The 26,415-nt window shown below is 36.8% G+C and overlaps 5 protein-coding genes and 2 pseudogenes across 9 annotated transcripts; 4 read left to right on the forward strand and 3 right to left on the reverse strand.

The window, feature by feature from the left end:
• The first annotated feature begins 7 nt into the window (after positions 1 to 7).
• Positions 8 to 4,339, forward strand: LOC140814095 (uncharacterized). 2 transcript variants are annotated; one of them, XM_073172966.1, is made up of 9 exons: positions 8 to 236; positions 670 to 741; positions 904 to 993; positions 1,620 to 1,662; positions 1,946 to 2,052; positions 2,776 to 2,871; positions 3,509 to 3,699; positions 3,795 to 3,864; positions 3,963 to 4,339. In XM_073172966.1, the coding sequence occupies exons 1-9, from the start codon at positions 72 to 74 to the stop codon at positions 4,068 to 4,070; spliced, it is 942 nt and encodes a 313-aa protein (XP_073029067.1). In that variant the 5' UTR covers positions 8 to 71; the 3' UTR covers positions 4,071 to 4,339. The 2 variants fall into 2 exon arrangements, with proteins under 2 accessions (XP_073029067.1, XP_073029068.1); XM_073172967.1 differs by having other exon boundaries at positions 40 to 236; positions 673 to 741.
• Positions 4,129 to 8,617, forward strand: LOC140815688 (ribonuclease 3-like protein 2; annotated as a pseudogene).
• Positions 8,618 to 8,736: 119 nt separating this feature from the next.
• LOC140814020 (alpha-1,3-arabinosyltransferase XAT3-like) lies at positions 8,737 to 10,679 on the reverse strand. Of its 2 annotated transcripts, none has more exons than XM_073172870.1 (3): positions 10,397 to 10,679; positions 10,159 to 10,297; positions 8,737 to 10,079 (listed from the first exon to the last, which is right to left on the reverse strand). In XM_073172870.1, the coding sequence occupies exons 1-3, from the start codon at positions 10,400 to 10,402 to the stop codon at positions 8,932 to 8,934; spliced, it is 1,293 nt and encodes a 430-aa protein (XP_073028971.1). In that variant the 5' UTR covers positions 10,403 to 10,679; the 3' UTR covers positions 8,737 to 8,931. The 2 variants fall into 2 exon arrangements, with proteins under 2 accessions (XP_073028971.1, XP_073028970.1); XM_073172869.1 differs by having other exon boundaries at positions 10,159 to 10,278; positions 10,397 to 10,678.
• An 842-nt stretch (positions 10,680 to 11,521) lies between these two features.
• On the reverse strand, positions 11,522 to 13,246 carry LOC140814374 (alpha-1,3-arabinosyltransferase XAT3-like; annotated as a pseudogene).
• Positions 13,247 to 15,503: 2,257 nt separating this feature from the next.
• Positions 15,504 to 18,078, forward strand: LOC140815266 (GDP-L-galactose phosphorylase 2-like). 2 transcript variants are annotated; one of them, XM_073174394.1, is made up of 6 exons: positions 15,504 to 16,252; positions 16,322 to 16,443; positions 16,520 to 16,579; positions 16,682 to 16,924; positions 17,012 to 17,446; positions 17,566 to 18,078. In XM_073174394.1, the coding sequence occupies exons 1-6, from the start codon at positions 16,108 to 16,110 to the stop codon at positions 17,896 to 17,898; spliced, it is 1,338 nt and encodes a 445-aa protein (XP_073030495.1). In that variant the 5' UTR covers positions 15,504 to 16,107; the 3' UTR covers positions 17,899 to 18,078. The 2 variants fall into 2 exon arrangements, with proteins under 2 accessions (XP_073030495.1, XP_073030496.1); XM_073174395.1 differs by having other exon boundaries at positions 15,505 to 16,231.
• A 441-nt stretch (positions 18,079 to 18,519) lies between these two features.
• On the forward strand, positions 18,520 to 21,568 carry LOC140815264 (aspartate carbamoyltransferase 1, chloroplastic). Of its 2 annotated transcripts, none has more exons than XM_073174392.1 (6): positions 18,520 to 18,675; positions 19,052 to 19,625; positions 19,697 to 19,836; positions 20,601 to 20,774; positions 20,902 to 21,138; positions 21,246 to 21,568. In XM_073174392.1, exons 1-6 carry the CDS (start codon positions 18,535 to 18,537, stop codon positions 21,351 to 21,353), a joined length of 1,374 nt encoding a protein of 457 aa, XP_073030493.1. In that variant the 5' UTR covers positions 18,520 to 18,534; the 3' UTR covers positions 21,354 to 21,568. The 2 variants fall into 2 exon arrangements, with proteins under 2 accessions (XP_073030493.1, XP_073030494.1); XM_073174393.1 differs by having other exon boundaries at positions 18,542 to 18,675; positions 19,048 to 19,625.
• Positions 21,569 to 22,286: 718 nt separating this feature from the next.
• LOC140814167 (endoglucanase 11-like) lies at positions 22,287 to 25,028 on the reverse strand. Its single transcript, XM_073173052.1, has 5 exons — positions 24,623 to 25,028; positions 24,294 to 24,506; positions 23,931 to 24,131; positions 23,416 to 23,673; positions 22,287 to 23,163 (listed from the first exon to the last, which is right to left on the reverse strand). The coding sequence occupies exons 1-5, from the start codon at positions 24,845 to 24,847 to the stop codon at positions 22,495 to 22,497; spliced, it is 1,566 nt and encodes a 521-aa protein (XP_073029153.1). The 5' UTR covers positions 24,848 to 25,028; the 3' UTR covers positions 22,287 to 22,494.
• Between the last annotated feature and the right edge of the window lie 1,387 nt (positions 25,029 to 26,415).

Consider the following 26,415-nt stretch of genomic DNA (forward strand, 5'->3'; position numbering starts at 1 on the left):
GCTTCACCCTGCTTTTACCCTTCTCGCAAATATAAATTCCGAAACAGAGATCATTCAACAGAGAGAAAAGAATGGCGAACCTCGCTCCGTCGCTAAACTTGAAAGCCACCCCCTTCGAAGCCGGCAGCACCTCTTCTGTTCCCAACAAAGACTGGAGAATGCAATCGTCTGAGCAGTTAGTTCTCGATCTTTGCAATCCCGATCTTCGGGAAAACGCACTCCACGAACTCTCCAAGGTTTATATTTATTTTTGTTGTTTGCACGCAATTGTTTGAGTGTTGAATTTCTTTTTTCTGTTCTTAAGCTTTGACTCAGCCTTAAGGGACATGCAATTGTACTCTTTATCTTCACGTTTCAATAATTACGTGGTGCTGTTTTAATCCAGATTCATTGATTGAAAAATCGGCCCCATTTGCAAATGTCCGGATTCATTTTTCGGTTTTCTCTGAAATAGAAAATGACGAGATAAATTCTTCTGCATTTGCATACAATCGGGTTCTATTAGATAGATAGATAGTTTGGTGTCTCATTTTTGCTCCACAGCGGTAAATTCTCCATCTAAATGCAAATTTTTGGGAGTCCTAACACCGGGATTGTGGTCGTCTTGCCTGCTTTTATCTGCCCACTACTTTATGGATGCCTTATACACTGTTTATTATTTTCCATTAGAAGAGGGAACTGTTCCAAGATTTGGCTCCGTTGTTGTGGAATTCCTTCGGTACTGTTGCTTCCCTTTTACAGGTTTGTTTACATACATATATATATTTACACACACATAAAGACATTGATACACACACACATGTGTGTGTGTGTGTATGTTTGCAACCATATGCTTATATTTGAGGATTATGATGTTGCATCCGTTCTTGATTGATGTGAATGCTGCTTTCATTTGACGTGCAGGAGATAGTCTCCATTTATCCTGTTTTATCACCACCAAACTTAACTCCTGCACAATCAAACAGAGTTTGCAATGCACTCGCTCTCCTTCAGGTCCTATGGTTTTTTGTTTTCAAAATTTCATTCAATTTTCTTATATTCTCTTTTAAGGGATATTCATTAGTGTTTTGGGGCCACTTTTTTAATGGCCCGGATGCAAGCTATATTGTGCTGATGCAATTAGCTTTTAATTATGTATATGATTTTATTTTGCTCCTGTTTCATTTTTATGTCTCTGAAGTCTCTGGTCAACGCATGTGTGGCTCCAAATAGGACTATTTTATGAGTTAGATGCTTAAGATCATAACCTCTCTTCACATGGTCGGGATGTGAATTAGATGTTTGTCTAATTTATTATAAATGAAAATGTCTGTTGGTGGAGCATCATCCTAATCATTCTCTATTCATTGTTCAGGCGGGAAGCTTATATATCTTTCTAATTTTGCATCTTTTAGTCTTATTTCTTCTTATTTTTTTGGCTTTGGATTTTTCTCTCTTATATTCCCATGCCGAGGATACAACAAAAGAAAACTACCTACTTTATGTTTGTGCACTTACAATGTCATTTGAATCACTTTCAGTACTCCTGTAGTAGAAGCAGCAACTGTATTTAGGTATTTAGGATTATTCTGATATCTCTTCAACCCTGAAATAATGATATTAGTTTAAACTTTTTGCAGTGTGTGGCCTCCCATCCGGACACTAGAATGCTGTTCCTTAATGGTAATTTTTATTTGTAGCAAATCTTTCCGTGGCAGGTTTCTCTCTTTTTGTAGTTTGTCATGTTTTTACCTGTTACATAGCGTTTTTGTTCTGATATGATTGCTACTCCAACTGTGTATGGAATTGAATTTAGTCTATTTAAATTTTCTTTGATGTTTGATTATCTCTAGAACGGTAACCTTTCTTTTATATTATAAAGGTGAGTAAGGATGGAGTCACAGTTGTTGTCTGGTAACCTCAAAATGTTGGTGATTGTTTGTCTTCTGATGTTTTACTGTTGCAGCTCATATTCCTCTTTACTTGTATCCTTTTCTCAACACAACCAGCAAATCAAGGCCCTTTGAGTACTTGAGGCTAACTAGTTTAGGTGTCATCGGTGCTCTAGTGAAGGTATTTTTTAATTACGTAGTTAATCGTCAAATTTCATGCTTAATAATGAGAATCCCTCTTTTTCTATTATTTTGCAACAACAGAAATTGTAATGTAAAGACACAACTGCCCCTCTTCAGTGAGATTGATCTGAAGCTTGGCTTATTACACCCTTCCCCTTCACTAACCCTACCTTGTCTTACCCATTACCCTGTGACATGCTTGTGTGCATTCTTTCTGCTGTTAAACGTGTACATTTTGTCCCAGTTTTAGTTGCTATTAGTTATTTCATTTCATTGCCAACTTATCGACCTTTTGAATGTATGAGAAGATAGTTCGGTAGCAAGTCAATGCTAAGTTGCAAAAGCTTCCCTAAGAGAGTTTTTATTCCATTGCCAACTTATCGACCTTTTGGATGTGTGAGATGATAGTTCAGTAACAAATCGTTGCTAAGTTGCTAAAGCTGCCCACAGAGACTAATTTTTTTATATATCTTTGGTTGTAGCTTTCGCTTTTTTATTTCTGTATTCATCATTCTTGTCCATCGGTAATTCTTCTCATGATATTAATTGGGTGCAATTGATGACTTAATTCATGTCTTGTCATCTGTAGCCCATGATTGTGTGGTTTGTTCACGAGCAAGTTTAGGGCACTAGCATTCATGCTGTTGTTCCTGGTGTATGAAAATTTTCCTTTTTCTTTATCGTCGCTTCTAACAATAAATTGTGGCTTGTGGTTTTCAAGGTTGATGACACTGACGTTATTAGTTTCCTTCTCTCTACTGAGATCATTCCATTGTGCCTGCGCACAATGGAGATGGGGAGTGAATTGTCAAAAACAGTTGAGTTTCATCTATTAATTTTCTATTAAACTATACATGTCCTTATTGCTCTTACGCATTATAAGTTTCATTAATATAGTTAATGTGTTAGCTTGACAATGACGGTCTGTGGGACCATCTTGAGAAGATTATGTTTCTTCTTGTTTGTCACTGGTTGTGACAAATTTTTCATTTAAACTGACAATTGTTTGAGCTCTTCCAAGACAATGCTCTTGTTTATTAATATTTTGTTGGAGCCTCGTTCCATGAATTTTTTAGGAGAATTTTTCCAGAAAATGGTTCTGTATGCATATGATTTTTTGCTTTAAGGTCGTCCATTGCATATGGCAGCTGATGTGTTAAAAATTGCTAACTGTATCTGCTTTGATGTATGTTTTTTCGTTCTACATTCCTTTTTATCAGTAGATGCTGATAGCCATTGCTATGCACGAGCTTTTCACGTCCCACATGATATACCCAGCAGTAACACTCAAAACGAGATTTCTTTCATTAGCTTCCGACCTCTAAAAACAGTTCAATATGACCTCTAAAAACAGCTCAATATGATTCCCCGTTTATCAGTTACATTTTGTTGTGGGTTTAAGCATCTTATTCGTGATCAGTTGAGTTTATCTGAGCATGGATTATCATTGGCAGGTGGCAACATTCATTGTGCAGAAGATTTTACTTGATGATATTGGCTTAGAGTACATATGCACAACAGCTGAGCGGTTCTATGCTGTTGGTAGAGTACTTGGAAACATGGTTACCGTGCAAGCTGAACAACCTTCTCCTCGGCTGTTAAAGCACATAATCAGATGCTATCTTCGGTTGTCTGAAAATCTAAGGTGATCAACAAATCATGAAATATTGATATGAGAATGTTTTCCTCTTTCTCCATTCATATTTGGTGTAATTGATCACATCACCTCGTTATATGTAGAGCTTGTGAAGCACTGAAAAGCTGTCTACCTGATTTGCTTAGAGATGCGACATTTAATAGCTGCCTTCGTGTAAGTAGCAACTTGTATCACATTATAATGAATACAATGTCCTATCCTAAATTCGTGTAAGTGGGCATTATGAACATTCTTAATGTTGTGGTCTTCAGGAAGATCCAACTACTAGAAAGTGGTTACAACAGTTGGTTTACAATGTCCAAGCTGCTCGGGCTCCTATGCAAGCGGGAGGTGGATTCGAGCATATGATGGTCAACTAAAATCGAAGCCATATGCAGATCTTAGCCTTTATATGGTCCCCGTTTAGAACGAAAGTACATGAGTGTTTTTTGGCAAAGAAAGGAACCTGAAAACCGTGACTTTTGGATTGGTAAAATACTTGAAGCGCACATGGCATGTCTTTTCTCCCTACTACATTTGTAGACAGTGGTTATCTTGGTTTTTTCCTTGCGTTTGGATCGTGGTGTTTCTTTTTGTTTGGTGGGTTCGGGTTGTCCGTTTCTTTTATATGAAAAGGTTTTTAATTTTATTTATATTTTTTCAAAGATGCAAACTCTCATTTTCATGACAATATTCCATATTTTCAAATATGATAATCTTTCCCTAATTTTGTTTTTAACAATCGCTTAGAGTGACAAATTTAAAGTTTATGCCCTTGGGCCTTGACTGGTATGTTATGGATCGATGCTCTGTTTATTATTTGCTTTCTTCAGATTTTAATTCAAATAAATTGAGAGAATAACATATGAAATTTTTGTCATATTGGAAATATTTATCTTGTTATTTTTAAATTCATGATATTTAAAAATTTAAATGTAAAAGAGGATCAGAGATTAAAAAATTATTTTCAGAAGGAAGTTTTTATGAAATAGATAAATAAATAATATATATATATATATATATATATATATATATATATATATATATATTATGATATGATAACTATAGATTAATTATTAGATAAGATTTATTGACATCATTTGAATTTTTAGATAAATTGAGATAAGTAGGAGAAAAATCAGAAAAAGATAAAAAAATATATAAAAATTATTAATAAATTAACTTTAAAATTCACGTTTATAAAATTAGTTAACAAATATCAAGAAGATTGTAATTGTAAAAAAAATTATTGCCATATTGATGTATAAATTTTATTAGTATGATATGTTGAGATTTAATAATATGATATGAATTTCATTTTTGTACTAACAAGTAAATCAGCACAAAAGTTAATTTATAATAAAAATGATCAGGAAATTTGATTTTCTCCGAGCGACTTAGGGTGGGCCCCTTTTGTACTTTTGGTGGAACAACCGCAGAAGCCCTTTCGAATTCAAAGCAACCATGTCGCGGGCGACCAATGACACCTATTCCTCTATCATGATCAAGAAATACCTGACGTAGCGACGTCGGTGAGGCTGGTGGAGAAAGCTTCTAACATACTCTTTCAAGAACAAGAGCCTACTGGAGGAGCCACTCACTCCTCCTACACTGAATCCGCTTCCTACCAGCGGCTTGAGTTCCTAGGCGATTCGGCTCTCGGCTTAGCAATTACCAGTTATCTTTTTGTGGCTTACCCAGAACTTGACCCAGGTAAGCTCTCCCTGATACGAGCCGCCAACATTAGCACGGAGAAGCTCGCGCGCATCTCCGTCCGTCACCAGCTCTACAAATATGTCCGCCACAACGCCACCACCCTTGACGAGAAGGTGTGTTGCTCTTTAATGTTTGGGGAATTTTCTATTATTTGTCACCTTGCTTAGTACGGTTCGAATGTCGTACCTAAGTTTTTACCTGCTTGGTAAATAGCTCTTTTTTGGCACTAAAAGCACTGACGCTTTTGAGTTCTTTGTTTGAAGATTCAGGGCTTAATTCTCTTGTTGTACTTGTACGGCAGAACGACTCGTACTTCGTGCTTGCATAGTCTAAGAAATATCTATGGCTGTACTGTTTGATTGAAAAGCGTTACATTAGCAACTAGCAAACTAGTGCATGTGCGTGAGTCTGTTGATTTACACATATTTCGAATTTGTGGCCCTTCCGGGGACATGGCTTTGGTTGAGTTGAATTTTGTGAGTCCAATAAGCAATTGAGTATGGATATTCCTACATTGTATCGTGTCACCAGTTCCTTTGATGGAAATATTTCGGCTCATTCTATGCTACATCCATAGTAACCCGTTGCATTTTTATACAAGATGTTTGTGTGAACATTTGAATTCAAAACGAACAATGTGGGTTCATTAATATTTTTTATTTTGAATTCAGATGATCGCACGAACATCTTATATGAAATACATCGAATATAGCAATCCCAGTGTAGCATAAACCAAACAAAAATTTTCTTAGGTGCAATCGAGTGAAGTATGCACTTATTCTATGGGCTCTGCTACTGGGATTTTGAAATAAGAAGTGCCCATGTCTTTTATAGGTGCATTGTTTCTTTTTTGCGCCCAAGAATGGATCCATCAATTACCCACTGAATATGCATATCAAGTGCTTGTTGGGAAGCTAGGCCAATTTTTCGATATTGGACTCTACCAAAATTGTGCCCCTTTGCATTAGTGTATTTCAGGTTAGGGAATTTGTGATAGTGGTACAGCAAGAGGAAGGACCAGAAGTGTATGGAGGGTTGATTAAAGCACCAAAAAATCTTGCAGACATTGTAGAATCAGTGGCTGCTGCTTTATATGTTGATTGTAACTTCAATTCAAATGCTATGTGGATGGTAAGTCTTGTTTTTCCGTATTTTTCTGCCTTGCTTTTCTTAATGCATCTTTTTTGCCTGCTGTATAGAAATATCAATCAGATAGTGTATTCCCTGTGTTTTGTCAAATTTGTGTGGTCACTTGTTAGAGGCATAAACATTTTTCACTAATGCCATGGCAGGCCTTTTTCGGTGAAGCCTGCTAGCACGGTTAGTCAGGCACAAAAAAAGGAGTTCGGTGGAAAATTCATATTAATTGTTTTAAATATTCGCTTTCTGGCTACAAAAACGTGCCATAAATGTTACACTTAATCCTTTCTTTTATTTTGGTGTCCCATATATTGATTTTTTCAGGTTTCAATATATATTGATCAACACAAGCATACCCCCAAAAATCCCTTATTAAGTTGCTTGTTTTTCTTTGGAATTCACGCTCAGATAATCAGAGTTGTCACGCTTGATGTGTTGGAACAATGACCACAACCAGTGACAGCGCTCTTTGAACAATGCCAAAAGGATGGCAAGCAAGTTGACATAAGTCATAGGAGAAATGGAGACAGAAATATTTCTAGTGTCTATGTTGACGGATGTTTTGTGGCTTCAGCTTCTTCTAAGGTGGTCGATACATGCAGCCAACTCAATGGGGATAATGAAATTGAAGGAGCAAAGCATAAGCTGCATGAGCTATGTGCCAAGAAGAATTGGCCAACCCAAATTACAAAGTAAGAGTTTTCCTGCTGGAAGCTCGTTGTGTTAAAATTTATTATATCTGTAAACAATTAAGTTGATTAAGACATAATTGTGTTTGTGATAAATTCAGACCTTGCATTACATTTGATTAAGGTCATTGGTCTGCGTATCTGTGAAGTAAAAAAAATTCCATTGTTTTTAAATTGCTGTAACAATTTGTGCCAGGGGAGTGCTTGTATGAACTGTAATTATATCTGTTTCTGGTGATTTATTGTGTGAAATCATCAATACTATTTATCTAAACTCATTTGTAAGCCACCACTCCCCCCACCAAATCACTGCGAGAGTCAATTATATTGCAAATCCATTAACTGATTTCTATGGAGTCCTTCTTGATTTCTATAGATATACAAGCAAGCATTAGTTCTGGCTTTTTATTTTTGGAGACTCGAGTGAATTTCAGGTCGATTGTTTTCCCCAGAAACTGCCTAAAATCGTGCATGAGTATTCTCCAGGTCCCAGGAATGTGGATTGGTGTTTAAGCCCAGGTATTGCACCTGGGAAACAATGCACACTTAAATTTGCAGCCGGATCAATCGCCTCATGACTAACCCATCAAGATAATAGTTGGCCATTTTTTTCTGCAAATTCTGGATTGTAGTCTAGGATTTCAAACACTTGTGTCTGAAATTGCCTAGTCGATAACATCATTATGATGCCCTTAAATTTATGGAACAGGTTTTCCATGAGAATATAACGACAGTGATTTTGTGGTTGAACTGGGATACTGAAGGACTGACGGTTGGTTACCTGCAGTGTCTTAACTGGTGTCATATACTGGAGAGGTATCAATCTTTTCTTGCCTTCTGTATTGCTTAGCACTATGTTTCTTCTTGCATACTCCTAGTATTAGAGGGAATAAGCACCCTTAAGTTGCTACTTTCAATCCTACTCGGGCATATTTGGCAAACACACAACGAAATGTTCTGTTATCACGGGCAAATCCTGTCATCTCCAGCTTTCTTAGATCCTCTCCTGCATACATTAATCAAGATTGTCAAGTTGGCAACATTATGCAGAATATTTGGACGATTATATCACTAACCTCGTACCGTCTTTCTAAAAGATTGCTCAATGCCTGGTGTTTTTGTCCCTGCTGCTGAAAGTATAGAACCGTAAGAAAGAACAGCTTTTATGAGAAAATAGTAAGGGGAGGTAAGTAAGAAAATCGTAGGAGTTGCACTCAAAAGCTGTGCCACCTTTTGCATTTCTTCACCACTAACAAGTTATTGCGTTGTATAGTTAAAAGCAATATCTTAGCAGCCATGTATAATTGTTTAGCAGTCTGTTTTTTGACCCAATAAATATTAATTGATTTCTGGGAAATTGTGATACGAAAATTTTAATATAATAAATATTTACAGTTGAGCATGAGGTCAACTTGTGATTGTAGCAATGGTGCAAAAAATGTGCTGAATTTATTATTAACTATGTTCGGAAAAATCGTCAAAATGAATTACCATGATATCGTAGAAGACAAGATGAAAAATCTTTACAGTAAACACTAATTGCGTACCACGAATTTCTTTGATTCGTGAAATTCCCCGTTTAGGCTGCACTCGGAACAAGCAGCCAATTCAATACAAAAATTAAATTCAATCTTCTGAATAAATTATAAGTAAATTTTTTTTTTTTTGCAAAATCTCCTATCCTACTCGTGTGTGGTTACAGAACCGGATCTGAAAGAAGACTCATCGCTTCGACCATTGTTTCCCGAAATCTGGCAATATTAACTCTTACGTTCTGTCCATTTAGATACACCTCCCTCCCTGCTTCCACACTGAGCCAATGGAACTCTGTCAAAACCGTATGATTCGGGCTTCCGTAAACCTTCGAAATCGAGCTCTCCTCCGGTTCAATCTTGTATCTCAAATAATGCACGTTCATTGCACGGGCAGTGTCCCCATAATAAGTTGCTGCAGCCCACGCAAGGCCGATCAAATCTATTTGCACCATTACTGCACCATCAGGCAAGAAAAGCTCGTTTGTTAGACCGGCCCCATGAGCTCCCACGAAAACGCTACACGAGTTTATGTAATTCGCAAACATTCTCAAATTCGAGATCGTTTTTGCTCTGGCAATGACTATGACTCGAAATCCTAGTTCCTCCATTGTGGAAACCATTTCTTCTTCGTTGAGGAATCGTCTCGTTGTTCTTCGGGATAAGAGCATTACAGTAGGCCGTCTGATCTGGGAAACATGACTGAATTTTAGGCCAAAGGATTGTCTAAGAAACAGTCTGAATTCTTGCATCGAATGTCCTTTTGGGATGTCGCTGGAATTTAGAGACAGATGGCCGTGAAATTTGAGCCCGATCACTCCCCCTGGAAAGCAGTGTACAGTTTTGTTTATGGCGGGATTAATAATCGGGAAATCCGACAACTTATCCAGGGCCTTCCCATATTTTCTCACGAATGAAGGATTGTAATCCAGCATGATAAATTGGACCTGGGATTTGAAGATTTTCGTGGTTATGTACAGAGGTATAAGAATTTCATTGATTTCATGGAAAATGTTCCCCACAAATCCGCTGGATGAGAAAATTATAGCAGGGACTTGGTGATTGTACTGACAAACTGGTGAAGTTACATCCCCCTGCAATATACTGACAGGTGTCACACTTTTGAGTAGATTTTCATCTTCTTGCCTAGCATAGGGCCGAACCACTCTTTCTTGATTGGTCAGATTGGACGGGATACTAACTGTCGTTGATCTGGTGTCAATCCAAACAGGTTTACTTGTAACGCAGTGAATGGAGTAGACTTCAGGATTACAAACAAATCCAGTCGTTTGAAGCTTTTCTTGATCTTCCCCTGTAAAAATTTCACAAAAATCTTAACACAGAAGTATTGATCAGGAGAAATATTTCATATATATGAAATATTTTGGAACCTTTCAGCAATCTGGATAAAACAAAATCAAGGGAGTCCTGGTTTTCTTTCACGGTTTCATTCAATCTAATCTTTAATATGTCTGTTGGAGTAGTTTCAGAAGTAGAGTTGTATTGCATCCCTGACAAATTCCATGTGAACTAAATAAACTTCAGTTTATGACAGAATCACAAGTATAACCAAGTTAGTATATATACTAATCAAATATCTCAAAAAACGAGAAATTCAGGTAAACTTACATTCATCTAATCGAATAAAACGAACCCACAAAAAGTCAACATACAGCCAAAGAATCACAAGCAAGAAAATCAAAGGAGTTTTACAAGAAAAGAGCTTCCTAGGAGCTCTCTCCATTGCTGGTTGCACAAAGAACTGTTAGAAAATATTAGTTCTCCAGATGCAAGAAACGAATCTATAAGCTGTGAGGCAAAAGAAATAAAAACAACTAAATAAACAGAGAGAAAGAATAGAACAATATCTTGTCCACGAGATGCATACTGTGTTCTGTTTTTTGTTGAATTTTTACAACTACACTTCATATTAATTGTATTGTTTAATTGAAGGAGACTTTTTTTCTTATTTTTTTCATTGTTTGGTTAAGTATCTCTATCTTTAGTTACAGCTACTAATCAGTCCAGGTTATGTAATAAATGTGGTTTACACTTGATTTATTAATTAACCTAACTATTTTCTTAAAGTGGGATTTTAATTAATTTAAATTATTTTTTAAAAAACGAAACTTTACAAGAATGAATAAGTTAAATGGAGTATTAACGATTGTGCCTGATATTGTGCTTCATTTGTTCTCTTCGTCTTCGAGTTCTTGAAAATAATATCGGACATTTTTAGTAGGATCAGGTCTGAAAAAAACATGCCCATGTGGTAGAAATAAATAAAAAATAACGTGAATGTGAATTGGCTAAAAAAAATTAGTGAGTTTGTGTTTTTAATTAGTGCCGACTAAATATATTTACATTATATAACTGTGACAATCGAGCCATAATACAGTCCAATATGTCCAAATCATGCATGTAAATATAATTAACTATAATAATTGGTAAGAAATTATATTCTAAATAATATAAACGAATATATATCCTGACAAGTCCAGTGGATCCTGTGAATGAGCCAAATTATTTATTTTTCTGATTAAGCTCGCGCTAAGTAGCCTCCCCATTCTAGTATTTTTCTTTTCAGAGAGCCATTAAAATGTAATTAAATAATAATAAGCAACTTGCTTTTTGAATTTACCACCATTACCAATATGGTTCACGTTTTTCTTTTTTCCGCTAATATTCGTAAAAAATTCGATGGTAACTTCTTTGTATCATTTTCCGATGATTTCAAGATTTTCTATCTATGAAAAGCTAACCATCATTTTATTACAAATGAATAATCTTTGCCTACCTCTCTAAATCCGTAACTATGCTTAGTGCTTCAACAAAGTGTTTTTCTAAACCTTACAAGATTGATCCTTACATTCTGCAGATCAAGATACAGAGTCCGGGCCGCCCGGTATCTGCCTTTATTATACATGTATGCAAGATCAGTGATTACCGGATGATTTCTTCCATACAACTTCACTAAGGAACTCTCTTCTGGCTCGATTTTGTAGCGCAAATAGTGCTCCCCCATTGCACGGGCTGTGTCGCCATAGTACATGTTCGATGCCCATTCGGTGCCGAGTAGTTCTACTTGCACCATTACAGCACCAGAATGCAAGAACAGCTCGTTTGTGAGTCCGGCCCCGTGAGCTCCAACCAAAACGCTGCAAGAATTGATCATTTGTGTGAATTTGTTCAGATTCGAGGTGAGTGTCGATCTTTTAACAAAGGTTACTTCATATCCCAGCTCTTTCATATCAAATCATCTCATCTTCGTTCAAGAATCGCCTCCTGTTGGTACGAGATAACAGCAGTAGCCTCGGTTTGCTGATCTGTGAAACGTGTGTGAACCTCAGACCGTATGATTGTCTGAGAAGATGTCTGAAATCTGACATTGAATATCCCCCCGGAATTTCACTGGACTTCATTACCAAATTGTCGTTATACTTAACACCAATAACTGAACCTGGAAAACAGTGGACACTTCCATTTGAAGCTGGATTCATGACCCAAAAGCGGATAACTGTGACAAAGCTAGATTTATATGCCAAAATAATCATAATCGAGTCTTCAAATGGTAAAATCAAGTATAGATAGGATGGAATTAGGTACTACTTGTACCGATTTAGGTACCACATCTTTAATTCACAAATTTAATGATAAAAAATCACTCAATATCAACTTCAAACTATAATTTTGAAGTCCTCAAATAATCAAATTTAAGTATTTAAGGGATAAAATTAAGTATCCTAACACAATTTCAAATAAAAGACTACCAAAAACAGAATTTATGGTGATTGCTCGAAGATCCAATATTTTCTTACACATTAGAGTATTAAAATAGCCAAATTATGCATTTGGAACTCCATAATAAGTACTTTGTAGGTCAAAATAAATATATAATCTTATTTCATAATGTGTGGTGAAATATTTTTTTTTTAAAATTCAATTCTGCTTACAAACCACGAGAAATCATCACTGCTCATGCGTGCTAATCTCTGAGACAATAATTTCAAATAAGCAAGAAAATCAGGTAAGAAATGACCTTAATTTCAGAATGATACACAGTCCATGAAATGTTACAGTGGATGCAAGTTACAAAGAAAAAAGTTATCACGCTACGGCCTCGCATATAATCCAGCAATCAACAAATTAAATAATTTTACCAAATCATGCATGTAACGCCATAAAAGATATAGTTTTTCCACTTTCACGGGTAATTTCGAAAACAAATAACAATAATTTAGCTGCCAAAATCAGATTCAACCAAAATTCGAATCGAAAGAAATAAGTAAAACAAAAAATACCAAGTAGTGAAAGGCTTTAGAAACTGCGCGACAGCACACGCAAGGAAGGCCGCGACGAGAGGCAGGTTGGAAGGAGCAACAGACGAACGGAGTTCTGATCGGCAGAAGATTTGGGGAAGGTGAATTCACGCTGTCTGCAGTTGGGACTAATTAACTGTGCGTTTTCCGTCTTTCCCAACTTTTTCAGTGACCTATTGACACGATCTCATCTCCTCATATTGTTTTTATGTTAAAATAATATTATTCATGAAATCTAATTTTCTCGGTTTATTCGTAATTAATATCAGTGTTAACACTGAAATCGGTGATGCTAACTGGGAGGTCAGACCTTCGCTTGGAGCGCTCGGATCTAACGGCGATACGCTGGCTGAGAGGTCGACACGTCACCAGTGGAGCTCGGATCCGGCACCTTGAAATCAAGAAACACAAACAAGAGTGTTAGAAGGGGGCCGGAAGGTTGTTCCGGCGTAGCCCCTTCGACGCTCAAGTCAGAGAACGGAAAGTTGAGAGAATGATGTGTGTGCCGAGAGAATGTGAATAAGTCTGAATTCAATTAATAACGAGTTAATGTAACCTGGTATTTATAGGGGAACCATAGAGTCCTAGTTTTGGTAAGTTTATATCTTCACAATCTTGATAAGGATTTGGTCATATCTTGTAGATTTAGTACGGATCCTATAAAGATTTGGTAAATCTTGATAAGCCTTATCTTTCGGGGCTTGATTCTGGCAGGTTATCCGGTATTGCCCCAGAAAAAGTTCTCGTGAACATATTTATCGTAATAAATACCAGCAATACATGCACATTTTAATTATACTTAATTTAGATAAATTTATATATGATAATTTTATAATCACAAAATAAACATAATTATTTAAATAACATTGACAAAGTAAGAACATAAAATATGATGTTTGCGGAATTCTTCGCCAAGACAGTTACTAGCTAGACTGGTATTGAATTGAATTAAAATTATGTAAAATGACATGGTCAATAACTTAATCGGTCGATGACATTGTCGGCCACACGTTCAATCAGTTATTAAGCAAAAATTGGGCCTTTACGTGAGCCTCTGGACCATTTCGTACCCATCGGCGGCCCTTTGTCCCACACCACACATGTGTCGTTATGTTGTGATATTGGAAAGAAATAAGAGAATTTTATCAGGCAAAAACTTATTGAGACAGTTTCATAGTTTATATTTTGTGAGATAAATTTTTATTTGGATAATCTATGAAAAAATATTACTTTTTATGTTAAGAGTATTACTTTTTTATTGTGAATATTGGTAGGATTGATCCGTCTCACAGATAAAGATTCGTGAGACCGTTTCACATATAAAGATTAATGAGACCGTCCTCACAAGAGACTTATTCATTTTATTATCATAAATTAGTTTCCGAGCCCCATACGGAAGATTTAGATTTTGCAAGTGGATTTGCCTAATTTTGTTGATGTCTGTTGTAAATATGGATTTGTCTGATTTAAATTCGATCCATGAAAATTATTATGTTTTATTACCTATATGAATTTGATTGAACTGTTTCACGAATATATAAATGTGAAATCATTTCATACTAAACTTATTATAACCATATATATTCTTATATATTTCCCACATGTGTTTATGGGTGAGCAAGATTTCGGTTAAACCGAATTAATCGATCGTATCGAACCAATTCGGAAATTCGGTTCGGATATTTCGAAAATTAGGTTTTCGAATTTAAAAAATTCGGTTATATCGACTAATTCGATTCGGTTACGATTTTCAAAATTTTGAAATCGTTTAACCGAACTAACCGATATAATAAATACTATTATTTAATAAATTTTTATTATTTATCAATTTTTTATATATTTTAATTTTTAATTTTAAAAGTGATATAATATGTATTAATTGTGTTCAAACAAACTTATACATTTGTGATGTTTAAGATTTTATGTTTTTATATATTTGTGTAGGCTGTAGTATTCAAAAAAAATTATATATATAATTAAAGTTAAATTGCAATTTTTTAAAAAAAAACGAATCGGTTAATTCGATCGGTTATCGAATTAACCCATTTTAATTCTGTTCGGTTTTCATTGGTTATGAAAAATAACTCGGTCGATTCGACTATGACAAAATATTTCGATTCGTTCAGTTTGGTTATTACTAATTCGGTCGGTCGGTAATGCTCTGTATATCTATACTATTATATTAAGTGTGAGGGCCTTAGAATAACTACCTTTGAGGACACCAACTTTTTTTCCAATTTTACCCTTACTTTTGTTTTTGTTTTTTTAAAATTACAACACAAACTTTTATTTTTATTTTTATTTTAAACATTCAAATATCAATTTAATCCCTCCATAATTTGTCGAATTTCACTTTAGTCCATCAATAATGATAAAAAATTATACACACGCAAAGTAACTGGTATATATATATCACAGCACGAGGCGGTATTAGATTTCCTCTTTCCTTTCACCAAAGTCCGGTAATTCTTTTACCCCTTCCTCTCGAAATCCGGTGGCCATCTCGACATACCTTTTTTCGCTGAGGCTCTCTCTGATTTCAAGTGAAAAGGTTCTAAATACTCGGTTTTTCTCTATTTTTTTGGAAGGGGTAATACCCGAAGAAGAAAAGTTGTCGACAATCACGGCTTTAATCGGAGTTAGTCGCGCTGTTTTGCATGTCCGAGAAGTACGACGCAATGGCTGCATAATCGGGAGCAACCCTGCGATGCACGGCGGACGTGGAGCTTTACCATCTGAAGGCGGATGCCCTTCAGATCTGCTGTTCCTTGCCGGCGGCGGCTACTTCTTCTTCTATTAGTTCTCATTATCTGTAAATATTTTCACGAATTTTGGATTTAGTATCCTGTTATTCTAGCAAGAATTTGTCCGATTTTCCCCACTTCGTTTAAGAATATATCTGTTATTAGCAAGAACGACCAAGAATCTGTCTGATTCTACCAACTACCAAGGACGATCAAGAATCTGTTTGATTCTACCAGCTACCAAGAAAGGGATTGTTTAAAAGGCACAAATATTAAGATGGTGCTCAGCATTAAGAGGGTTCCTACTGTTGTTTCCAACTACCAAAAGGCAGAAACGGAGGAAGTAGCTCGCTATCCCAGCGGCTGCGGGCGCAATTGCCTAAGAAACTGCTGTCTTCGTGGTAGTTTTGGTTGTTTCTGTGGTATTTTCGAGTCTCGTTTGTTTGTTTGTTTATTACTGTGGTGGAATTTACGGGATCTTGTTTTATCAGGTGCAAAACTGCCATTATACGCTTTTAAGAGGGTGAACAAGTTTCCCTGTGACCAGAGGTTAGCTGGCTCTGGGAATAACGGTCCTTCAATTGATTTCTTGGACGCACTTCTTCTTGGCGAGGTAAAAACTGGGTTAATTTTATATTTTTACTGAAATAAGTTAATTTTGTCATAAATTTTATTGCTCTCGTGGACAGTGGGAGGAGCGTATGCTGAGAGGCCTGTTTCGTTATGATGTCACTGCTTGTGAAACCAAGGTTTTGTCCTTTTCTTTGAACTAATCCGGTTTTGAGTAATTTTTTTAAGTCTGATCTCTATCATTTTCGTTGTAATTGTTTGTGAATAAAAATGGCGTATAGTTGATTCCTGGGGACTATGGTTTCATTGCTCAGCTGAATGAGGGCAGGCACCTCAAGAAGAGGCCTACCGAGTTTCGTGTCGATAGGGTATTGCAACCCTTCGACCAGAACAAGTTCAACTTCACTAAGATCGGGCAAGAAGAAATGCTTTTTCAATTTGAAGCCAGTGAGAGCAATGAGGTCCAGTTCTTTCCGAATGCACCAATTGATATCAAGAATTCGCCAAGCATCGTGGCTATTAACGTACGATATATTTTGCTTTGCTCCATTTGATTTTTTTGCCTGTTAAATTGATGGTAGGTAATTGTCCTAGTTTGATTGATTTAACAGGTTAGTCCAATTGAATATGGACATGTGCTGCTGATTCCTCGGATTCTTGAGTGCTTGCCACAGAGGATTGACCGTGAGAGCTTCTTGCTTGCTCTCCTTATGGCTGTAGAGGCTGGTAACCCCTACTTCAGAGTGGGTTACAATAGCTTAGGTGCATTTGCAACCATCAATCACCTCCACTTTCAGGCCTACTACTTAGCCGCACCTTTCCCTGTCGAAAGGACTCCTTCGAAGAGGATAATCACTATGAAAAGTGGAGTGAAAATCTCGGATATTCTTAACTATCCTGTGCGGGGTCTTGTTTTTGAGGCTGGAAATAAGGTGGAATATTTATCCAACGTGGTTTCAGACGCCTGTATTTGCTTGCAAGAGAACAATATTCCTTACAATGTACTAATTGCTGATTCTGGAAAGCGTGTTTTCCTCTTCCCGCAGGTAAAATCATATTTGATTTCACTATCTTAATATATTTTTCAAGGGCCTTTTGAATGCATTTCTCATGTTCAAGTCAATGAGGCTAACTTTTAGTCGTGTACTCGTGTATGGAAAATCAGTGCTATGCAGAGAAACTTGCTTTAGGGGAAGTGAGTTCCGAGCTACTCAACACACAAGTCAATCCTGCAGTGTGGGAGATTAGTGGACATATGGTACTGAAACGAAAGAAGGATTATGAGGAGGCATCCACAGAAAATGCTTGGAGGCTGTTGGCTGAGGTCTCCCTTTCTGAAGAGAGGTTCCAAGAAGTGAAGGAGCTTATATTTGAATCCATTTGCTGCTGTACCCACGAGCCTAATGTTATCACCGAGGATTCAGCTGTCGCCCCTCTATCTCGTGAAAATGAGGAGGATCTCAAAGGCACCTCTCATCCTGATATGGTGCCAGTGTAGCAGCAGAATTCCTTGGTTCCAAGCTCAGATTTCGGTTTATCGGTTGTTTCAACAAGTCTGTGATTGTTGTGTGTTTCTTTTGGTTTTTGCCGTCAGTCTGTTTTATTCATCGGTATGCTTTTCTGTATCTGGATCCATTCCTGTGAAGAAATTACAAGTGTGGTTTGCATGTAAAGACAATCTCCTCCTCTTGTCTTTCATAAAAAGACATTATTACACCTTACAATATTTCATAATCTAACCTCACTGCAAATTAATTTAATTTTTTTGAGTTCGACGATGTATCCCATGATCCATATTTATAGTTATACGTACGGTCTGAATCACACGCTTGGTACAAGTGTAGGATCTCATTTAAAATGCTGAGAAATTTGTGCATATAAATAATCATAATGGTATTATCTTTCTTAATTTTTTAACTTTTCAATTCCGACCCTAACTAAATTTTTAAATCCTCAAAAAAGTTATTGTTGAATTTTTCATTATAAATTTGTAAAATTTTATTAAAAAAAATTTATTATCTTTATTTTTAAAATACTTACATAGATATGCAGTTGGGACATTTTGCTAATTTGGCCAAAGTTTGGGGACGGAAAATTAATTCACAGTAGATATTTCGTCTCTTTCCCGAACGACATGAAGAGTTTTGCATCGCTGCCTCCCATATGTGCGCTCCATTTTATTTCTCGCACAAAATTTGGTTTTGCTAAAACCCTAGACTCTTGTCGATTCTCGACATCCAAGGGATCCAAAATATACATACGTAGCACAATTTCGGTAAGCCTATTTCTGATTTCTGATTTCTCATTCTTTCACCGTTTTTATGTTATGTTTTGCAAATAAAAATTAAGTTGCTTTCATTTTTAAGAGAAAGATCATAGCTTTGAAGCTTATATAGTTCATTTTGGCTACCGGGTTCAATGAGTTTGTTTCATTTTTTGGCATTGATGCCTTGTGCAGTTGCAGAGCGCTTAATTTGATGTGGAGATATAATGTTCAATTATTTCATATGGTTGGTTAATCTATGTTTGTATAATGTTTAAATATTTGATGTCGAAAGGTCCATTCACTGCGAGGTAAACCATCAGGAATTGGGAAATATCCATTCAAAGATGTTTTCTATAATAATAATGATGATGATGTGTTTAGTCAGGTGGTTCTATCTGTTGCAATGGCATCGTCTTCCTCATTTTCGAAATGGACTGTGAATGGAAGTTGTCTCGCTCCAGAGGCTGCAAAAAACAAGGGGAATATTAATTTCAATTACATTAGTAGTTGCTTTAAACGAAAATTTATTTCAATTTCACCATCTTCGTTAGCTGACATGTCACAGTCATGGGTATCGTGGAATGAGAAATCAGTTGACCCAAGATGGGGTAAGTTGTCTCACACGAGCCGCGTCAAATGCAGTTTATTGGAAGTTGAGATTAAACCTTCATTTGAAGTTGGGAATAAGTTTCACCTTGAGGATGTCATTGAAGCTCAGCAATTTGATAGAGACACTCTGAATGCCATATTTGAAGTGGCACTAGAAATGGAGAAAATTGAGAAAAACACATCCGGGGGCCGAATTCTTAAAGGGTATCTGATGGCCACTCTTTTTTACGAGCCCTCGACCAGAACTAGGCTTTCGTTTGAATCTGCTATGAAACGTTTGGGTGGGGAAGTTTTGACAACAGAAAATGCTCGCGAGTTCTCGTCTGCAGCAAAAGGAGAGACACTTGAAGGTATTCAGTAGATTTATTAACTTAGAGTAATCATTACTAACCATTGACATTGATTTTTCCTTATGGTTCAGATACAGTAAGAACAGTTGAAGGGTACTCTGATATAGTTGTGATGAGACATTTTGAAAGTGGCGCTGCCAGGAGGGCAGCGGCGACAGCCAGTATTCCAATTATTAATGCCGGAGATGGCCCTGGACAGCATCCAACTCAGGTACCCGATTTTTTTTAGATCAACCATATCAATGGGTTCGGTTTTGTGAAAACCAATTTATTCTATACTTTTGTCAACTCTCTAAAATATGTTCCAATATCACATATGAACCGGCTTATTGACACCCCCAAAGGCCCAAACTGACCCCCTTTTAAGAAGCTTTTAAGAAGAAGGAAAAGTATATTCCTTTTTTCAAGAATATCTATGAGAATCACGTATCCCAGTTTGTTTGGGAGTAAAGCTGCATCTCCAGAAATTTATTTATGTGTGGATTTGTGTAGCTCGTAGTCTGTATTTTGGCTCTGACGATGAACTGATTGTAGACTTTGGACTAGAAACATTTTATATGAGTATTTAGTATGTTGTATCAAGAAAAATGTCTCTGAATAGCTTCTGTAATGAGACAACAATTATGAACAACTTTTTGTTTAACCTTGTATTTTTCATGGTGCAGTTCTTAGCTACAAATTATGATCGTTGCCACTAGGGGCATTTATCAGTTGTAACTTGTGATGACTTTTAACTTTCCGCATGAGTTTCTCTTTACAGTCGGTCTCTCTTGCCTGGATCCTCATGACAAAAAAATTAAAGTACGTCATATAAATAATATTCCACGGATAAAGGAAGCAGTAGTAATTCGTGGCGCCAGTTCGCACATGATGTTTAACTGTTTGCTTGAACAGGACTTTAGCGAATCAAAACGTATTATGTACCATAAAGTTTACTCTAGAATTTGCACTTTTTAATTTTATGGCAATGAACAGGCCCTCTTGGATGTGTACACTATTCAAAGGGAGATAGGAAAAATTGATGGCATCAAAGTTGGACTTGTTGGAGATCTTGCTAATGGAAGAACAGTTCGATCACTTGCCTATTTACTTGCCAAGTACAAGGATGTTAAGCTATACCTCGTGTCGCCTGAAGTAGTAAAGATGAAGGTGAAACCTATTGGAGTTATAAGAACCTATTTTCAGTTTATGTGTATGAATAGTAAATTTGTAAATTGGATCCTATTAGTAAATCCTTTGTGAACTCATTGCTATATCATTACCATTCCAATTTCAGGATGACATCAAAGATTATCTGACATCTAAGGGAGTTGAATGGGAAGAAAGTGCTGATTTAATGGAGGTTGCTTCAAAATGTGATGTGGTGTACCAAACTCGCATCCAACGTGAAAGATTCGGAGAAAGAATAGATCTCTATGAAGAAGCTCGGGGAAAGTACATAGTGGATCAGAATATCCTTAATGTGATGCAGAAACACGCCGTTGTAATGCATCCGTTACCAAGGCTTGATGAGGTTAGGTTCTAGTTCCATCTTCACTGGTACCTTCCATTATGATTCTGTTTCAAACAACACGTCCCCTTAGACCCGATTTTTAATGATTATTTCTTGATTAATAATAGATCACCGTTGATGTCGACGTCGATCCACGGGCTGCATACTTTAGACAAGCAAAGAATGGTCTTTATATTCGCATGGCTCTATTGAAGCTCTTACTTCTTGGTTGGTGAGGCAGGAAGCAGAATTTTATAATATTTATTCTTGGTCAGCTCTTCTTTCTTGAGATTGAAAGAACAATTGTGGGGTGATCAGTTTTTGTCTCAACCGGCTCGATTTACCATTAAAATTTTGTTGGAAATGGATGAACTTGCATCGACGATTACTAAATTTTATGACGAACCTAAACATGATTATGATTAATAATTATATCGTCACCCATCCTCTAGATCATCCTTAATTTATTAGAATATAATTTATTGGGTGGGACTTGGGATCAATACAGTATTATCGGTTATATCATATATGTTTCATAAAGTTGTCTTGGATTATAATTATCTAAGCTTCCTCAAATTCTCATAAAGTTGTCTTAATCCAAGATTTCTAAAATAGATCTACTCGCAAGTTATATTGTTTCACAAAAGACCTCATTATCCGGAAAATTCGATGCTGCCCGTGCAGGCACTGCCTGCACGGGCAGATCCAAGGGCCAGAAAATTTCTGGCCCATTTTATTTTTTTTTTTAAAAAGAATTCCACCCCCATGATTGAATCTTGACCCTTGATTGGGTGTGGGGCAGTGCCCCCACACCCAGGATCGACTCTACCAATCCTAACGATGACTCGACTTGCATTGATCTTACGTTTTTTTGTTAACCCCCCAATCCAAATATCATGATTTTTTCCACCAGCACAATGCGAAAATAATTATTATCATTTTGGTTAGTTTTAAAATTCGTTCTCTGAAATTCCAAAAGAAATTTTTCCTTCACTTTTTAATTCGTACCACGACTTCTGAAACCCGATTTTTAAGGCCACCTTCACCGAATAAAGGCTAAAATATGGAAACTATTCGCGCTGACCTATGCCAAGAATCTGTGTTTGTCCTTTAAATCTTTATGCCAGATCAATTCGCATGTGTTGTGTCTCAAAATTTAATTCTGTACGTCGGTGAAGTGACACGTTTGATTCACCTCGTTTACTTCTTCTCCAGTTGCTGGTGGCTGGCAGTTCGTGCAATAACTGAAAATCAATCACACACAAAAAAAAAGGGTCTTTGGAAAAATTGAATGTTAATTAATTCCCTTTTCTTAACTATTATTTTCCCTGTGTATTTTCTTCGTTCACGTGCTATACCAAAAATAGTCATGTCTGTTTAAGCGAAGGAGACTAGGGAGAGCCTCTCCGAAGCAGTGGCAGTGGAATTGCCCTCCTCCAGTGAGTGCAACTTGGCGAAAACCCCAACCAAAGGCGCTGTATTGTATGTGCAAGCCTCAGTCTGAGCAAAGTTACCCCTTCGATCCATGAAGTTATCCTTATCATCGGGTCCACCAACCAAGGCTCCTACTATGACATTCGGGTTTGGTTTCTGCCTTCCAAACCAGTTATCATATCCCTGCTTGCACCCAACAAAAACCTTGCTATTCTTGAACGAATCCATGGATGCTCCCCTATGGTGTACTCGATTGGGATAGGACGGTCCATAGCCAACCAGGTAACTCAATCCCATAGGATTCGAGCCCAGAATGTAGTGTACTTGAGATTTGACGAATGAGAGGATTTCATCGGAACTCACCAAGTCTTTATCACAGTTGAGTCTTCGGTTAGTGGATTGAAGATGATCAGAGTAGAGTGTGAGCAAGAATACTGCGGTGGAAACATACTGCATGTTGTTCCATCTCCGGGTGTACAGTAGGCCACCCGGGGTTCGTCGCACGTTGGTCGAGTTGTTCTTGTTTAGGCAAGCACAAATGTATTGTTCTCCTTTTGAACGGTACTGATCGAGGATCTCCTTCTGCTGTTGGCTCATGCCTTCCCTTGGCAACTGCAAAAAATTTACAGAGGAAAACATTATTTTTTTTTTTTTAAATGAAAATTCATTAAAATTAGGTAAAACATTATGTTAAAAATAGTCCGAGTGGTAATTTCATTTTTTGCATGGAATTCTTGGCCTTGTAAAGAAAATTTTGAAATTTAAAATACAACATGCATGCATGAGTTGCAAGCAATTATTCATCAAATCCGAAACGAAAAGAAATTAGCATTAAAAAGAAAAGTTAAACGTTTACGTATTTACCATAGCTGCGATGATCTGAAGTCCCGCATACTTGACATCCCAGCTAAATTCAGCAATGGCCCAAGTGATCCCACGAAAAGATTGCGCATTTTGAATGGCGTAATTCAAGTATTGTATTTCATTGTCGGTAGCCTTGTAGAGCCACAAAGATGCCCACAACAACTCATCTACGTACCCGCTCACCGACGGGTAATATCCCTTCGATTCTTTAATGCTGCGGTCATATTTCTCTCTGTATTTGTGACCAAATTCAAACAACTGCACATAAACAATTTCCCACTATGTCATCGGACATTAATGCGATTTAAACTTAATTGAACTAATTTGAAAATGGGGTTTGGGTTTCTAATATGATTGATTAATGATTCTTATTTTTTCATAGGTGAAACGTGTAACACATATCTTAGTATCTTAGTACAGATTATTAAATTCTAATTAAATATATGAAAAAAAAATAATTCAATCGTAATGCTAGTAATTTTCATTTTTCAATCTACTTTTATCCGCCAACTTGCCTGTTTCGCATGCTCCAAGAGAAGGTGAGAGTACTGTCGGTTTGTTCTCCTGAACACTATCGCCGCTGCTGCCATGGCGGCTGCGGTCTCCGCCACCACTTCGGAACCCGGGTTCTCCTCATCCACCTTATACGCTCGGCGGGATGTCGTCATATCCTCCGGTCGCTGCCAGCATAGGTGATCGGTGTCACCATCACCCACCTAATTAAAAGACAACGTCATTTCTTTTAAAAGCAACATCAAAATCCAACAATCCCTCTAAAGCTGACAGAATTGATAACATAAAAAATCAGGACTTTAAATCTTTGAAGCACGCAGGAAATGGGAAGCGTTTAGTTTGTTGAAAATACAATAAGAATTCACCATAGCCCAAAGAACATTAGGATGTGTGTGTGCTTTGATGAAGTAATCCGTTCCCCATTTGATCGCTTCGAGGGCATGCTGGAGTTCTCCTGCGGCAGCGATTTCATCCCGGTATTCAATGACACCCCATGAAAGCATTGTAATGGTAAAGGCCATTGGAAGACCAAACTTGACGTTATCACCTGCATCATAATATCCCCCCACCAAGTCCACCTATTTCCAAGAACACGGGTGAAATTTCATTAGATTTCAAGAGGGATTTTTTCTATGGTTCTCGTTTAGCACATTAATCTATTTAATTTAACATTTGAGCACAACACAAAACAGACCCCTTGTTCGAGGCCGTCGGTAAGGCCGGAGTGGTGGCGCCATGTCACCCTCTGATTGTACGGCAGGTGGCCCGATCGCTGCGCTTCGAAGTACAGTAGACTCTTGGCTAGAGCATCTCCATAGTCGAAGGAATGAGAGAAAGGAAGAGTGGAAAATAAGTAAAGTATTTGAACTAGCAACTGCGGAAAAGGCATGCATTGGCACTGCCTTTTCCTCTCCCCCATTGCTTTCTTGTAAGCGAAATCTTGAAGTTTCTGTTAAACTCTGAGCTATCACTAACTTTCTTCCTTTTGCTCCAACGACGTGATTTTGTCCTCTATATATAACATTTGGTTGCCTGGTGATTTGGAGTATTCTGCATGTTTTTAATGTTCTATGATATTTGGTTTCTTGGAATTTAGTTCACAATATATTGGATTTATGGTAATTTAACAGAGTCCAAATAACTAACAAGTATATAAACTGATGTAAAACATGTCAGATATACACGTGGCGTTGTATAAATTACATGTAAACGAAATGATATATTGATTTGGAGAAAGATCCAACCGTTCATTTATGTAGCTAATCTGTATGTTTCATGTGCATAAAGTGAATTCAACACAGCTTAACTGGCAAAGGAAAAACCAGATTTAATTTGGGCATTCATACTAAGGCTTATTTGGAAATTTCCAGATGTTTATATGTAAATTCGTTGGAACATAGCAAATAAGGCCATCGATGGGAAGAAATGGTAAGATTTTATTCATGCTGTGTCTATGAATCGGAAGTTGGGTTTGAAGATCATCGCCATTCCGGAATTAGATTTTTTTTTCTGCAACATATTTTATTTTTGATGATTGAGATGTGAGATTAACATTTAATATTATTTAGGCATCTTCAACGTTAACCATTAAAGACACTTTAAAAAAGTTGGAAAAAAAATGCAAATTATGAACTCAGAAAGAAAGTTTACACAGTGTAGGCATAACGATTTGATGATTGTCAAAATCATGGGTTTAACCACTATCTAAATGTGGGATTATTACATTACAATAATGAAAAAAAGAAAGTGCATTGCTATGAGTAAATTTATATATATATAGATTTAGATGATCCTTTTATCTTTGGACGTAGAATGCATGAACAAACAAGGTTTTTTTTTCATTTTTTATTTTTACTATAGACCTCTTTTAATTTTCGGTGCACACTAGTTAAAACATGACGAACATATCTTTTTATAATTGCCAATTGATGTAACAATTGAATTATTGAATTTATGGGGTTACTGATTTTGGATTCATCTTTATAAACATAGGAATTCATTCTCGTGCGAGCTATAACGATGAATCCAATATACACACATCAACATGTTGTGTGGTTTTGATCGTGACAGAAACGAGATGAACGAACTGGGTCATTTTGAATTGGTGGGTCTTCAGATTGGACTCGGACACTTAATAAAGCCGGGTCTACAATAATTCCACCAACCAACTTTACGCCACTCGATTCGTTGGATCGGCCTAACAAGACAATGTTTACCCCCACCTCAGATCTCATGGCTTCTTGTAATTTAATTTATAATTCTCATCCTCTCTCCATAAAACTAATAAAAATGAAAGCCTTGCCAGCCCTCTCTAGCTCCACGACTACAACAAAAAAGAATGTCGATTGAGTAAAATAAAATATCATTTAACCCATGACAAATATTTGCCAAGGAAGTAACTTCAGTTTCAGCCAAATCATTCCTTTGTTTCTTTCTATTTTATACAAACTCGAGGACAAGTAGCAACCATCAAAAAACAGGAACAAA

The sequence above is a fragment of the Primulina eburnea genome, chromosome 15, assembly GCF_022965805.1.
Source record: "Primulina eburnea isolate SZY01 chromosome 15, ASM2296580v1, whole genome shotgun sequence".
In the NCBI taxonomy this organism is placed as follows: domain Eukaryota; kingdom Viridiplantae; phylum Streptophyta; class Magnoliopsida; order Lamiales; family Gesneriaceae; genus Primulina; species Primulina eburnea.